The sequence below is a fragment of the Panthera onca genome, chromosome D2, assembly GCF_046562875.1.
Source record: "Panthera onca isolate mPanOnc1 chromosome D2, mPanOnc1 haplotype 2, whole genome shotgun sequence".
Classification (NCBI taxonomy): domain Eukaryota; kingdom Metazoa; phylum Chordata; class Mammalia; order Carnivora; family Felidae; genus Panthera; species Panthera onca.
This window is the reverse complement of record NC_138349.1, coordinates 37615406-37630542: the sequence shown is the minus strand read 5'-3', so window position 1 is coordinate 37630542 and position 15137 is coordinate 37615406. Positions and strand designations below refer to the sequence as shown.

General features: G+C 40.5%; 1 protein-coding gene across 1 annotated transcript; it reads left to right on the top strand.

Annotated features, from left to right (window-relative positions):
* The first annotated feature begins 2107 nt into the window (after positions 1-2107).
* On the top strand, positions 2108-14869 carry LOC132685134 (interferon-induced protein with tetratricopeptide repeats 5). The gene is made up of 2 exons (XM_060642078.3): positions 2108-2445; positions 11865-14869. Exons 1-2 carry the CDS (start codon positions 2441-2443, stop codon positions 13306-13308), a joined length of 1449 nt encoding a protein of 482 aa, XP_060498061.1. The 5' UTR covers positions 2108-2440; the 3' UTR covers positions 13309-14869.
* The last annotated feature ends 268 nt before the right edge of the window (positions 14870-15137 follow it).

Sequence of the window (15137 nt, the reverse complement as noted above, 5' to 3'; positions counted from 1 at the left end):
CATCAAAACTAAAAGGCAGCCTAGGGAATGGGAGAAGACATTTGCAAATGACATCTGATAAAGTGTTAGTATCCAAAATCTATAAAGAACTTATCCAACTCAACATCTAAAAAACAAACAGTCCAGTTAAGAAATGGGCAGCAGAAGACACAAATAGTCATTTTCACAAAGAAGACATCCAGGTGACTAACAGACACATGAAAAGATGCTCAACATCACTCCTCATCAGGAGATCAAAACCACAATGAGATACCACCTTACACCTGCCAGAATGGCTAAAATTAACAACACAAGAAACAACAGATGTTGGCAAGGTTGCAGAGAAAGGGAACCCTCTTGCACTGTTGGTGGGAATGCAAACTCTGGAACACAGTAGGGAGATTCCTCAAAAAGATAGAAATAGAACTACCCTATGATCCAGGAATTGCATTACTAAGTATTTACCAGAGGATACAAAAATACAGATTCGAAGTGGCACATGCACCCCGATGTTTATAGCAGCATTGTCAACAATAGCTAAACTATGGAGAGAACCCAAACGTCCATCGACTGATGAATGGATAGAGAAGAGGTGGTATGTATGTACACACACACACACACACACACACACACACACACACACACACAGGAATATTACTCAGCCATCGTAAAAGGATGAAAGCTTCCCATTTGCAACAATGTGGATGGAGCTAGAGTATATACTATGCTAAGCAAAATAAGTCAGTCAGAGAAATACAAATACCATATGGTTTCACTCATATGTGGAATTTAGGAAACAAAACAGATGAACATATGGGAGCAGAAAAAAAAGAGAGAGGGAGGCAAACCATAAGAGAACAAACTGAGGGTTGATGGAGGGAGGTGGCTGGGGGAAGGGCTAAATGGGTGATGGGGATTAAGGAGGGCACTGGTTATAATGATCACTGGGTGTTGTATGTAAGTGATGAATCACTGAATTCTGCTCCTGAAACCAATATCCCACTACATGTTAACTAACTAGAATTTAAATTAAAAATTGGAAGAAAAAAAACCCTTTCAGTACTTTTTCTAAAATGTGGCTTCCCACTTAAGATAAAGATTACAATAGCCTTCAGGCCCACCACATTACCTCTCTGATCTATATTCTTATGATTTTTTTCCTTGTTCTCACCACTCCAACCACACCATCCATGCATGCCAAGTATGCTCCCACCTCAAGCGATTTGCACTTAGTGTTTCCCATGTCTGGAATATTCTTCTCTAGCTCCATATCTACAGTGTTCACTTCTTCACCCACCTCGGATTTTTGCTCAATTGTGACTTTCTCAATGAAACCGGCCCTTATGAACATATTTATACTAGCAAAAATCACCCTGGAGTCAAAACGTCTCTATGCTTTTTCTCCATAGCACCATCTGGTATATAATATTTTATTTGTTCTTTATTATTTCTATCTCCCATACTAGAAGATAACTTCCATAAAGCTAGGTCCTCTATCTTCATCATTGCTATATTGACAGTGCCTTGAACAATGGTTCTTAGCAGTTGTTCAATATAACTTGTTGAATGAATGAACGAATAAATCCAAGAGGAGCAAAAATTTTGGTTTATGGGTATTTGGCATTTTCTGCTTAGACTACCAATACCACCCCCATCTTTACGAATCTTATACGGAGCAAGGTTGGCAAAGGCACAGAAAGCAGGCACTCTCACACAACTGTGAGTGGAGGTGTATAAACCTCTTTGCAAAGGTATTCTGCAATACCTATCAACTTTTTAAATGTATATGCATTTTGCCCCCCAAATCTCTTTAAATTTGCGCAACGGAAATAATGGCACGGGTGCACAGCACTGCACCTGTTTTGTTTGTTTGTTTGAATCAAGACTGGAAGCAGGGGCTTCAGTTTCAGTTTAGGATGCGGGAAGCTGGAAAGAGCATCGCTGCCACCCTCACGACAAAAATAATGCTGAACGATTTCCTGGCGTTTTATTTAAAAATAAATGAGGTTGCTCGAGCGCCACGCAGGCTCAACGAGACAGGGGAGAGCCCAAAGTCCAGAGGGCCAGCTGCAAATTCCACACCGAACCACCGCGAGGTCCATAAACGTGCCCCCCACCCCCACCCTGGGTTCCTCAGCCCCGTTGGGGCCCCACTCAGCTCTCGCATAAGTTTCCGTTTCCTGGAACTGGACTCCGCCTAGTCCGGGATCAGATTCACTTTTCGGTTTCCTTTTCCCGCTCGGGTCCTGCGTTTAACAAAGCCCACGCCTGGGCAGCGACCTCGCGCCGCCGACGCCCCGCGGGAAGCGCGCGCCGCCCGCCCGCACTCCCCGCGCACGCGCACACGCCCGCCCGCGCGCGTCCCGCCGCTCGGCAGCTGGGGAGCCCAGTCCTGAGGAGAAAGCCCGAGGGGACAGCCGCCCCTCTCCCCCTCCCGGACGGCCCGCAGCGCCCAGCCACCATGAGGTGAGGGCTTTCCCCGCTTCTGCTCTCAGACTGCGTAGGCCTTTGTTTCAAGCCGGTGTTTTTCTTTCATCCCGTTGCCAGCGCAGCGGCACGGCCCTGCCGGGGGCCGAGCCCCTTGCGCCCTGCAGCCGGGCGTCGTGTTCGGAGCGCTCCCCGAGAGCCCTGTCCCGGTCCCGGGCGTCTGGAGTCGGGCCTGGCGGGGAGGGTGACCGCGCGCGCTTCCCGGGAGCTCCGACCCTCCAGGGCGTCCGCGGTCAGGACTGTCGGGTCGGGGAGCCAGGCGACGCGCCCCGGGAGCCTGTGCCCTCCCTGCGGCTTTTCTCCGCGGCGGCGACGGCCGTGCTTGGTTGTCGTCCGCCCCCGGGCCGTTCCCGGGCGGCTTCTACGTGGCACGCGTCTCCTGAGGCCCGTCGCCTTCCTCCCCTTCCCGGGACCGCAGCTGCCATTCCCCCCGAGGTGGACAGACGCGGTTTGGCCGCAGCCATGCAGTTGTCACCTAGGTCTACTACTGCCATTTTGCCTTTCCGATTCTGGGTCTGAGTCCTTCCCTTCCTGGGAGCTGCCTTTGTGCCGCGTCCAGATTCTTATTGTTCCCCCCAATCCGCTATTTTACGGGGGTGTCTTCGTCTGTCTCCTTTACTGCCTTTTGGTGGTGGGGTCCTTTTCTCGCCCGTTTCGTATCCCCGGGGGCTGGCACCCTGCCCGGTGCGTGATGAGTGAAGCAGTTAATAAGTTGACGGATGAGATTTGGGGCTCCTGAAGCTGAAAGCCCTTTCTTCTCAATCCCGACTCTGAACATCTACTAGTTGGGTGACCCAAAGCAAAGTTGCTTCCACGCTCTGAGTCTTTTCCTTATCTGTGCAAATTACTGGCATCCAAATCTTAGGCCTGTGGGCTTAATGCACGGCGTAGTACCTAATATTTGCAAATGTTTACTATTATTTTAAGTAAAAAAGAAATTTAATAAGTGCCTCGCTTCTCACATCTGTAACAAGGGAGGGAGGTATCAGGAAGGTGCCTGAAGAAACGAGGAGGAAAGGGGGGGTGCTCTGTATGTGTATGCAGGCTGGAAGAGGGGTGGACCCCAGTGGGGACTTTCTCCCAAGGACAATGAAAGACTGCTTCTTCCTGAGAAAAAGCCCCAAATTGCCTAAAGATAAATGTTGCCTTTTCAGACACAATAGCCTCTCTCTGCCAGCCTCCCAGAGACTGAATTTAAAAATTAAGCAGAGTTTAAAAAATAACATTTCTCGGGGCATCAAGTTGTGCATAAATTCCAGAGCCTGGGCAAGGCACTTCAGTGACTGAATAGCCCATTGAGATCTCACAACCACATTCGAATTACCTGAGGCAGCCCTCCTTATCGTTCTTGAGCGGGGCTGGTGTAAACCTTCACAACAAAAGCAGATGTTCATTTTACTCTGTGGATGGACAGGGGGCTGGTTAGCCCGTTTGTCACCCATCTGGGCAGGCTGTTAAGGAGATGTCTTGCCTCTGAGTCTGGTGCAGTTACACCAGAGTAAGGAACAAACTACCACGGGACAGCCATACCAGGTTTCCCAGTCAGGGCCATAGGAAATAGTCCAAAACTTATTTTCAGAATCAAAACATGGAGCAAGACAGAGAGTATGCCAAGATATAAAGACAAGTGGGATAGGGAGAACTGCAGTGGGAGAAAAGTTTGGAGCCATTAGCAGGAAGCGAAGAACTAGTAAGAATTCCCTCCTCTGGAATCCAGGTACTTGTTATGCTGATCGCCTATACCTCTGGGCTGGACGTGCCAGAAGTTGCCAGCATGTAACTATGTTCATTCAACAAATATTTATTGAGCTTCTGTTAATTGCCTGGAATAATAGATTCCAGGGACACAGTAGTGAAAGATACAAAAATCAGAACAAGGTCCCTATTCTTATGGGGCTTAATTTAAAATGGGGGAAATAGGGGCGCCTGGGTGGCTCAATCGGCTGAGCATCCGGCTTCGGCTCAGGTCATGATCTCACAGGCTGGTGGGTTCGAGCCCCACATCGGGCTCTGTGCTGACAGCTGAGAACTTGGAGCCTGCTTCAGATTCTGTGTCTTCCTCTCTCTGCCCCTCCCCAACTTGTGCCATGTCTCTGTCTCTCAAAAATAAATAAACATTTAAAAAAATTGCCTTTAATGGGGGAAATAGATAGACAATAGATCAATTCAGAAAGTGTTAAGAGCTACAAGGAAAATAAAATAGTGTAATGGGCTAAGAAAGTGATCTAGAATGGAGGGGGCTATTTTAGATCTGCCACAGGTGGCCTCCTGGGTAGGGAATGTTGGAACTGAGTTACAGGAAAGAACTAGTCATGTAAAGACTTAGGAGCAGAACATTGCAAGAATAAACACAACAGGGATAAAAGTCCTTGAATTTGATATGTTTGAGAGAGGAAGAAGGTCAATATGTCTAAAACAGTGAATAAGGAGGAAAGTAGGAGGAGAAAAGGTTGGACAGATAGAGAATACCAAGTCCTTTAGGGACTTCTAGGACATGACAAGGGCTGGATTAATTTTTAAGGGTGTTGGGAAGCCATTGGGAGATTTTAAGCATGAGACTGACATATCTGGTTCACATTTTCAAAAGTTTATTAGTACTCTGAGGGGATCAAGAGCCAACGCTGGGGGACCAGATATTTGCTCCATCTCAAAGGAAAGATGATTGTGGTTTAGACTAGGAAGAAATGGAGTAGAAATGGAGAAAAGTGGATGGATTTGAGATGTATCTGGGTGATAGAATTAACAGGACTTCCTGTTGTATTGGATGAGAGGTTGAGGGAAGAAGAGAAATCAGCTTTCTCCTAGGTTATTTGGCCTGTGGAACTAAGAGGTGCCAAAAAAGATGAGGTTCTGAGGAGCAGGCTCAAGGAATCCAGATTTCTGGATTGGCTATGTTTATTTGAGATGCCAGTTGATGTTTATTTTTAATGTTTATTTATTTTTTTTAATGTTTATTTATTTTTGAGAGAGAGAGAAAGACAGAGTGTGAGCGGGGTAAGGGGAGTGAGAGAGGGAGACACAGAATCAGAAGCAGAATACAGGCTCTGAGCTGTCAGCACAGACCCCAACCGGGGGCTTGAACTCACATTTGTGAGATCATGACCTGAGCCAAAGTTGGATGCTTGACTGAGCCATCCAGGTGCTCCTGAGATGCCAGTTGAACTTCTAACTGAAGATGTGAATAAAAAGTCATTAAGTTTGGAATTTAGGGAAAAGATCAGAGATCAAAGAAATATATTGGAAGATCATTAGGTCTACGTTAGAAAGTCTTGAATTGTGGGAAAAAAATATTTTAATTCACTTCTCTTAATAATGATGATAATTGGATCTTGATAACTAAGAGTTTTGCCCTTCCTTTGCACCATTTCAAAAAAATGTTTTAATCTTTATTTTTGAAAGAGAGAGACAGAACAAGAGGGAGACACAGAATCCAAAGCAGGCTCCAGGCTCTGAGCTGTCAGCACAGAGCCCAACTCCTGAGCCAAAGTAGAACGCTCAACTGACTGAGCCACCCAGGCACCCCTGGTTCATGTTTAAAATATTTTTACCCAGCTTTTTTGTTGTTTGAGAGAATCACTAATCATCCTTAAGTAAATCTCTCTGCCACTCCTTATCTAAAGCACTGTGCACAGCAAATCCTGGCGAGAAATAGTTCATCTAAAACAACTGCAGCAATGTACAATGTTGTGACTTTAGAATGAGGGTTCATATTTGAAACCATTGTTTTCTTAACCTGAGACCTTTAAGTAAATATCTGGCATATCCTTTCTAACGGGCAGCCACACAGACCTCTTACCTGCTCTTTAAGCTGCTCTCTAAAATCCCTTTATTTTTATTTTTATTTTTGTAGGTCCTCCTGAGGCAAAGTGAATTTTAAATACATTGTGTATATCACATATTTTAAAGCAAGCTCTTTGTAAACAACCTCTAATTTTTATATTAAAGAAGTAGTATACCATTATGGTCGAAAGGCATTAGCTTTTCAGTCAGGCAGAACTAGGTTTGAATCTGGGCTCAGCCAGTTGATAGCTGTGTAACCTTGGAAACGTATTTTAAACTCTTATCTCCCTGTCTTCATCCATAAAATTGGGAAAATAATAAAATATTCTTAGAAAAATTACATATAATTCGTATAAAGTGCTTGGCACACTGCCTGGAATATAGTAAACCAGGGTTGTTGTTTTCTTTTTTTTTTTTTTTTTTTAATGTTTCTGTATTTGCTTTTTTTTTTTTTTTTTAAGTTTATCCATTCACCTTGAGAAAGAAAGAGATCATAGGGAGAGGGGAAGAGAGAGTGAGAGAGAGAATCTCAAGCATCTCTGCACTGTCATTGCAGAGCCAGATTCAGGGCTCGAACTCACCTGAACCGAAATCAAGAGTTGGATGCTCAACCGACTGAGCCACCCAGGAGCCCCAGCTTCAGGGGTTTTTTGTTTTGTTTTGTTTTGAGTACTCATCTGATTCTAGATAGTATGTTATAAATAATATAACATTCATACTAACAAACTGAATCTGCAGTGAGCCCAGGTCCTTTGTTTAAGTTGTTTTTTTTAAATATGTCCTTGTCTGTCATTTAATTTAGCTCTTCACCTTGAATAAATAGCAGAAATTTCAAGTTAAAGGAAAGCTCTAACCTGTTGGGCTTGAAATCTTTTTATCTGTTAAGCCCTATAGGCCCAGTGTCTCTAACTCTCCCATCCCATATAGTAGCCATTAGTCATATATGTGGTTATTGTAATTAATTAAAAGTAAATAAAAAATTAGATTCCTTACCTGTACTAGTAACATTTCAAGTAATCAGTGGCCACATGTGGCCAGTGTGTCATATTATACAGCACACATAAGAACATTTCCATCATTACAGGAAGTTCTTTTGGAAAGCTCTGGTGTAGAACCTACTACATATGCTAAAATGTGAGACCTGTATATTCAATTTTATTAATTAATTATAAACTTAAATGCCCCCTAAATATAATATTAAGTCAATTATTTATGTTTACATTTAGTATTTATAAAAATTGGAAAACAATTCATGGAGTAGTATTTAAGTTATAAATATGAAATGGTTTTATTTTTCCAATCACTACTGCTAATGTGCAATTAATTCAGTTCTCTAACTCTTCTGTTACTTTTTGCTATTAGGACAGCCCCTTTCCAGTTCCTAAAGACTCTGTCTGATTCCATTTAAAACCTCAGTCTCATATTTTTTTGGTTTTTTTGAGAGAGAGAACATGCATGCACAGGCAGAGGAGGGGCAGAGGAAGAGAGAGAATCTTAAGCAGACTCTACACCCAGCACTAGCCTGGCATATGAGATTATGACCTGAGCCAAAATCAAGAGTCATACACTTAACCAACTGAGCCACCCAGGCGCCCCACCATATGTAATTTAAAGCATTCTTCTCATCCTTCTCACCCCCCACCAAATATTGATGTAAGTGCTCTACAGAAAGGGAAATATGATAGACTAGACTTTAGGATGACTGGCAAGGTGGGGTTGCAGCTTTAGTTAAGGTGATTAAGGGTACCACTCTTTAAAGCGCTGACATTTGAGCCAAGACCAGAATTGTGAGAATAAGTAAGCCCTAGAACTCTCTTAGGAAAAGTTCACAGAATGTGGGAATAAAAAGTACATGCAGATACCCTTAGGTAGATACGTACTTCGCAGAAGAAGTAACAAATTTTTTTAAAGGACTGTATGGCTGGAGTGCAGTGAGTGGGAGGAAAGTTGTACAAAATGAGGCCAGAGAAGTAGTCAAGGGCTGGATGACATGGTTAGGAGTTTGAGACTGGAGATAAAGATTTGAATATTAACAATTTATAGCTTTGCTTCTGCGTCATGTTCTATCTTTCTTGCAGTTATCCTCACCTCTCTCCCCCAAGCATCATTTTCTCCCTTACTACTGGATCATTCCTATTGGTATATCATTAAGTTATTAAAAATATTGTGAGTAAAAATTATTTTGACGATTCCTTCAGCCTCCTACCTTCCTTCCAGATATAGCTCTATTTCTCTACTTCCTTCATAGCAAAATTCCTTGATAAGAGTGGCCTGTATTCCCCATATCCACTTCTTTACCTTGCATTATCCCCTCAACCCACTCCAGTAATATTTTCATCCCTACCATTCTAGTGAAACACTTAACATGGTCCTCCACAGCTTTACTCCTGCTGAAACTGTGATCTCCTGTCTGTCCTCGACTACTCAATCTCTTAGAATCATTGTACACTTGAATATTGATCTCTCTTTCTCAAAATAAACATTTTCTTCCTTAGGCTTTCATTGATACTAGGTTTCTTAGTTTTCCAGCTCCCTCACTGATTATTCTTTCTTGGCCTCCTTTCCTGGTCATTCTACTCTGCTTCATTTAGAGTGTCCTGCGGCTTAGTTTTTGACCTTCTCTGTCTATGCTCACTCCTCAGGTAATTTCATTCTAGATATTGTGGTTTTAAAGTTCATCTGCATGTTGATGACTCCCAATTTTACATCTATAGTTCTAACTTCACTCCTTGTTCCTGGTATTTTCCCTTATTAATATCCAACTTCATACTTGGTATCTTCACTTGAGTGTGTAATAGACATCTCAAAATTAATATTTCCAAATAGTCCTCTTGATTTATCAACTTACTTCCTGAAGTCAAAAGCATAGGCATCATCCTGCATTTGCTCTTTTCCTTATGGCCCTCCCTACACCCAGTCCATCAGAAAGACCTGTCAACTCTGCCTCAAATATAACCAGTCCAGTCCTCACTAACCCCATACTGCAACCACAGTTTAAGCTTGCATCATCTCTCCTTGGATTTTCTCTACAGCTTCTTTCATGTCTCCTTTAGGGAGATTTGCTCTGGCCGTGTTCCTTAAATTTTAACCACTTCTCAGAACCCCTGCCAACTTTCCATTCCCCCACCACCACCCTTTCGGCTTTATTTTTCTTTTTATTACCATCTCACATACTCTATACTTTCATTTATTTTTTTTCCATTTATTTTTTTGTCTTTTCTTGGTACACACCACTGCTCTATCTATTATAAGCTACATGAAGTCAGGTTGTTTTTTCTCTTTTGTTAACGGGTGTATCCCAACACTTAGAACAGTGCCCTCTACATTGTAGGCTCTTAGTACATCTTGGTTGAATAAATAATTTCCCTATCAGTTTCCCAACTTCCTCTCTTGATCCTTGATTGTCCATTCTCCTCAGAGCAGCCAGGGGGATTTTTTTTAAAAAACTCTTACTTCAAATTGCCCCTTTCAAAAAGGCTATTCATTCACAATTATAATGGAAGTACTCCCCCAACCACCAAAACCTTAATCCCATTACTCTGATTTTTTTTTTTCTTAGCTTAATTAACACTTATTACTGTCTGGAATTATAGTGTCCGTTTGTTTTCATATTGATTTGTTTACATATTTGTTTTCCATCAACTCATTTTGTTCCTTCCCCTCCCAGAATGGCATTGCCATGAAGAAAGGGCCATTTTCTAACTTGTTCACTGCTATATCCATACAACTAGAATATTGCCTGGCATATATGACATGAGGTGGTCAATAAACGTTTTGAGGGCACTATTACTATAATTCCCAAAGACATTTATATAACTATATATTTCACATACAAGTGGGTGGAGGATTCTGTGTGCATCAGAAAGGGAAATAAACATACATTCACACACACATGCCCTGTATACTGTTCATCCCATAATTAGGGCATTTTCGTCTTTGAGAGAAGACTTAAGGAATTTATTTTCTGTACATTTCTTAATTATAGTTAATAGTAGATTTAGAAAGTCTTTCCTGACTGTCACACCACCACTATCAGCAAAACAAATGAATAAAGCCAGAAATGTTAATTAGTTGCAGACAGTAGAAACCTAATTCAGAGTGGCTTAAGCAGACAGAGAGAGGTTATTTCCTTAAGTAAATAGAAGTCCAGAGTAGACGAGGTGATCCAGGCAAAACTAGTTACTGTCATGAACAATTTCTCTTTCTTCCCATCTAAGCTGTGCTTTCCTCTCTGTTAGATTCTTTCTCAAGCAGGCTGACTCTCCCCGAGTTTGGAAAGATGTCCACCGGCAAATCTAAGCTTATATTCTACCAACTTAAAATTTTTAGAAGGAAGGTGGATAGTTCTATTAAAGTCCCTTTTCAGCACAATTGTATTTTAATTGGACTATCTCTGAATAAATCCCTGGGACCAGGCGATGGCCGGAATATCATGTGCCTTCCCAGACTAAGCAGTAGACAGCCCATTTCAAATCACATAGACTGAGAGTAGAGGGAGATGTTCCAGAAATGGAAACCAAAAGAGGCGTCCTTACCAAGTAAAAACCACAGATGTCCACAGCATCGGATTACGTATGTTTCGTGGGTCACTTGCAAGAAACTTTATGCTGAGTTGTAATTGACTGCTTACAAGGTCTGTATAAGCAGGGCTGTGTCTTGTTCGCAGTTACATACCAAGGGTTATCTAGAAAATCTTACACATAAAAGGTTCTCAGTAATGAATAAATATTTCCTTGTCCTTCCTTTCCCCTTCATCTTCCTAGTTTCAGAGATAGTGTTTCCAGTGTGCCCTGCAGATATTCCACTGTGCCTTGCACAAAGGGAGCTCAACAAATATTGTAAAGTGAATTTTAGGGGCGATGATAAGGTAATAGTAAGTATTAGCTATTGTTGCCCACAACCCCAGAGTTCAGAAGGATGTAGCACTTAATATCAAATTTACTAAGCTTACTAAATTTCCTTTTGCCTTTTCCCCATCTATTTGGAAATATCTGTTACTCTCCTTTTATCTGTCTCAAACTTATGCTTCTCCTCATCTTGTGGTATACCAGTTACTGTGTGTTTCTGTGACTTTTCTCTCTGTGGGGTTTCCTTCCTTTCCTTCGTCTTTCTCTCCTTCTCGTCCTTCCTTCTTTCACAAAAATGATGCATTGGTATGGCTTCTGTGTCTCCTCCAGTGTGCCTCTTTTTCTTATTTCTCACCTCCTCTTCTCCCCCTTCCTACTCATAATACAGACATGTAATTTTTATATTAATTATTGACTGTGTATATAGTTATTATTCTTAATTTTTAAGGCAATTAAATAAAAACATTTTAAATTCCCTTTTGTAAAAATTGGAGGTACTGGTGGGTTAGTGACTGCCAAAGGAAATATATATTCTGTGACATAGAAAACCCTGACATCTCTCCAGAGCTGCTTTTGCAATAAATAATGAGAATATTTCTAGACTTTAACTCTACACCAAGGAAATTAGTATAAAGTTGTAGGGGACTAGTGCTTGAACTGTAAGATCAAATAAAAGATAGAAGTGTTGCTAAGCAAAAAACAGTATTTAAGGTTTAAAGATTGATTATTTCCTTTATTTCTTCAAAGTTAAAAAGGATTTTATCTTTGCAGTGAAATTCCTAAGGACTCCTTGAAGGCCCTTCTGTTGGAGTTAGAATGTCACTTTACATGGAATTTACTTAAGGAAGACATTGACCTGTTTGATGTGGAAGATACAATTGGGCAACAGCTTGAATTTCTTACCACAAAATCCAGACTCACTCTTTATAACCTATTGGCCTATGTGAAACACCTAAAAGGCCAAAATCAAGATGCCCTAGAATGCTTGGAACAAGCAGAAGAAATAATCCGGCGAGAACATTCAGACAAAGAGGAAATACGAAGTCTGGTCACTTGGGGAAACTATGCCTGGGTATATTATCACATGGACCAGCTCAGAGAAGCTCAGAAGTATATAGACAAGATAGCAAACGTTTGTAAGAAATTGTCTAGTCCTTCTAACTACAAGTTGGAGCGTCCTGAGATTGACTGTGAAAAAGGGTGGGCACTCTTGAAATTTGGAGGAAAGTATTACCAAAAGGCTAAAGCAGCTTTTGAGAAGGCTTTGGAAGTGGAACCTGACAATCCAGAATTTAACATTGGCTATGCCATCACGGTGTATCGGCTGGATGATTCTGACAGAGAGGGGTCTGTAAAGAGCTTTTCTCTGGGTCCTCTGAGGAAAGCTGTTACCCTGAACCCAGATAACTCCTACATTAAAGTTTTTCTGGCACTAAAGCTTCAAGATGTACATGCAGAAGCTGAAGGGGAAAAGTATATTGAAGAAATCCTGGACCAAATATCATCCCAACCTTATGTCCTTCGTTATGCAGCCAAATTCTACAGGAGAAAAAATTCCTGGGACAAAGCTCTTGAACTTTTGAAAAAGGCCTTGGAGGTGACACCAACCTCTTCTTTCCTGCATCACCAGATGGGACTTTGCTATAGGGCACAAATGATCCAAATCAAGAAGGCCACGCGCAACAGACCTAAAGGAAAGGATAAACTAAAAGTTGATGAGCTAATTACATCTGCTATATCTCATTTCAAAGCAGCCGTGGAAAGAGACTCTATGTTTGCATTTGCCTACACGGATCTGGCCAATATGTATGCTGAGGGAGGCCAGTATAGCAATGCTGAAGACATTTTCCAGAAAGCCCTTCGTCTGGAGAACATAACTGATGATCACAAACATCAGATCCACTATCACTATGGCCGCTTTCAGGAATTTCACCGCAAATCAGAAAGTACTGCTATCCACCATTATTTAGAAGCCTTAAAGGTCAAAGACCGGTCGTCCTTACGCACCAAATTGACAAGTGCTCTGAAGAAATTAGCTATCAAGAGACTTGGTCACAATGCTTCAGATGTGCAGAGTTTAAGTGCCCTTGGGTTTGTTTACAAGCTGGAAGGAGAAAAGAGGCAAGCTGCTGAGTACTATGAGAGGGCCCAAAAGGTAGATCCAGAAAATGCAGAATTCATTACCGCTCTCTGTGAACTTCGACTTTCTATTTAAATACATACTCTAGGAGATTAGTTATAAGCTTTTGTCTCCATTTTGGGTTGTATTTTTTGTTTATTATTTTAATCCATTGTTCATTATAGAGCCAATTCTTTTGAATGATTATTATGTACTAAGCATTATGCTAAATACTATTTTATATACGTAATGATGAATCTTTTTGCTGTTTTCTTCTCTTTTAAATTCATATAATCCTTTGAGAAACAGAAACATTTCAGCTCTTATAACTCTTAAAAATGGTTTGGTCATTATGACTTTATACCCTTTATCTTTGTTATTTATAATAAGTTTTTATTAAATTTTATCAAATTTCCCATATTATTCACACAATGAGTATAATTCTGCATAAACGCTTGATACCTAGGTCAGGAATATTCTTTCAGCAGAATTATATTAGTTAAGCTTTTAACTGTGTAGCTTGCAGAAGATGAACCCTTCAGTTACAGATGTTCTCACTTTGAGAACCTGATAGTCACCTAAAGAATCCTCTTTGGTGAAAGAAAAATGTTCATAATAATAAAAAACTTGTTATCTATGGTGACTTTAATAAAAGGAGAAAAATCTAGAACAGGAAAAAAAATTTCTTTAAATACAGAACTAAGGGACCCATGAGAAATCACAAGCATTATCTCCCAGAATGTTCATTAAGTAGCTAGAAATAGTTATGAGAAAAAAAATGAATGGAAAATCATATCTCAAGTTTCTCTGGTTCTTTTAACTAGAAGAATGAACTTAAACTAATCTAGATGAAATTAATTTTAATCTTTCATATTAAAATTGCAGAATTTTTAAGTTAAAATCGTTAAGCTTGAAAGCAGACTAATTAGGAAATTGGGAGAAATGATAGACAAATGGGTAAAATAGATGTCCCTAACATACATCCCTAGATTACCAAGATTTCAGTGATTTGGGTTTCGGTCTGGACTGGATCATTCTCATACCCCCAGTTTCTGGTCTTTGGTTCACTACTTTAGTATTCTAAAGTTACTTCTGTGAATCTTTTTCTTTTGTCTAAAGTTTTCAGATTGACATGTTTTCCTATAGATCCTTTCAGTTTTAATATCCATCTTGAAGGGTCACTGCTTAAGGGCGCTTACCCCAGGGGACATTGTTAATTGGGATATTGCTAAAAGTAGCATCTCTAATGTTGCTTCTTTGATTATGGACTACACAATTATATTTACCACCACAGTATTAGTGGGAAAGTGTGCCACGTGATTTAATTCTCCATACCTCTACTGTAGCTCTTAAAACTACTGTATATATGTTTGTGTGTTTTTTACTTTTTGTTACTTTTTAAATTTTTTTTCCTGTTATGGTTTTGATTATTATAAAAGTAATGAATTCTCACTGTAAAATTTCAAACTTAGCAGAAGCATATGAATTTAAAATAAGAACACTCCCCTCACCCTTCCCTAATTCTATGCCCCCATGGTAATCTGTTAACAATTTAATATGTATCCTTCCAGATATTTTTTCAATGCATATTCAAACATACATCCATACTACAATGTATTTCATAAATTAAATTTTTAAAAATGTTTGTTTTACTTAAGCCCCTGCTGTTTTTGTTTATTTTGCTCATTTGCTTATTCAAGAAAGAAGAATGGGAAGGGAATGATCTTTACTTAAGTATTTCAGAAACTTGGGACTGAAGTCCTGACCTATCAGTAGAAGCTTGTGTTACACTCTGCAGCAAATATTTTATTTTGCAGCAAGTCATTTTCCCCCACTGGGAATAATGTGATTAAGGTTATATTCCCAAGTAAGGAATTTGCACACAATGTAATACAGTTATGATATCAAAACAATGACACAACTAT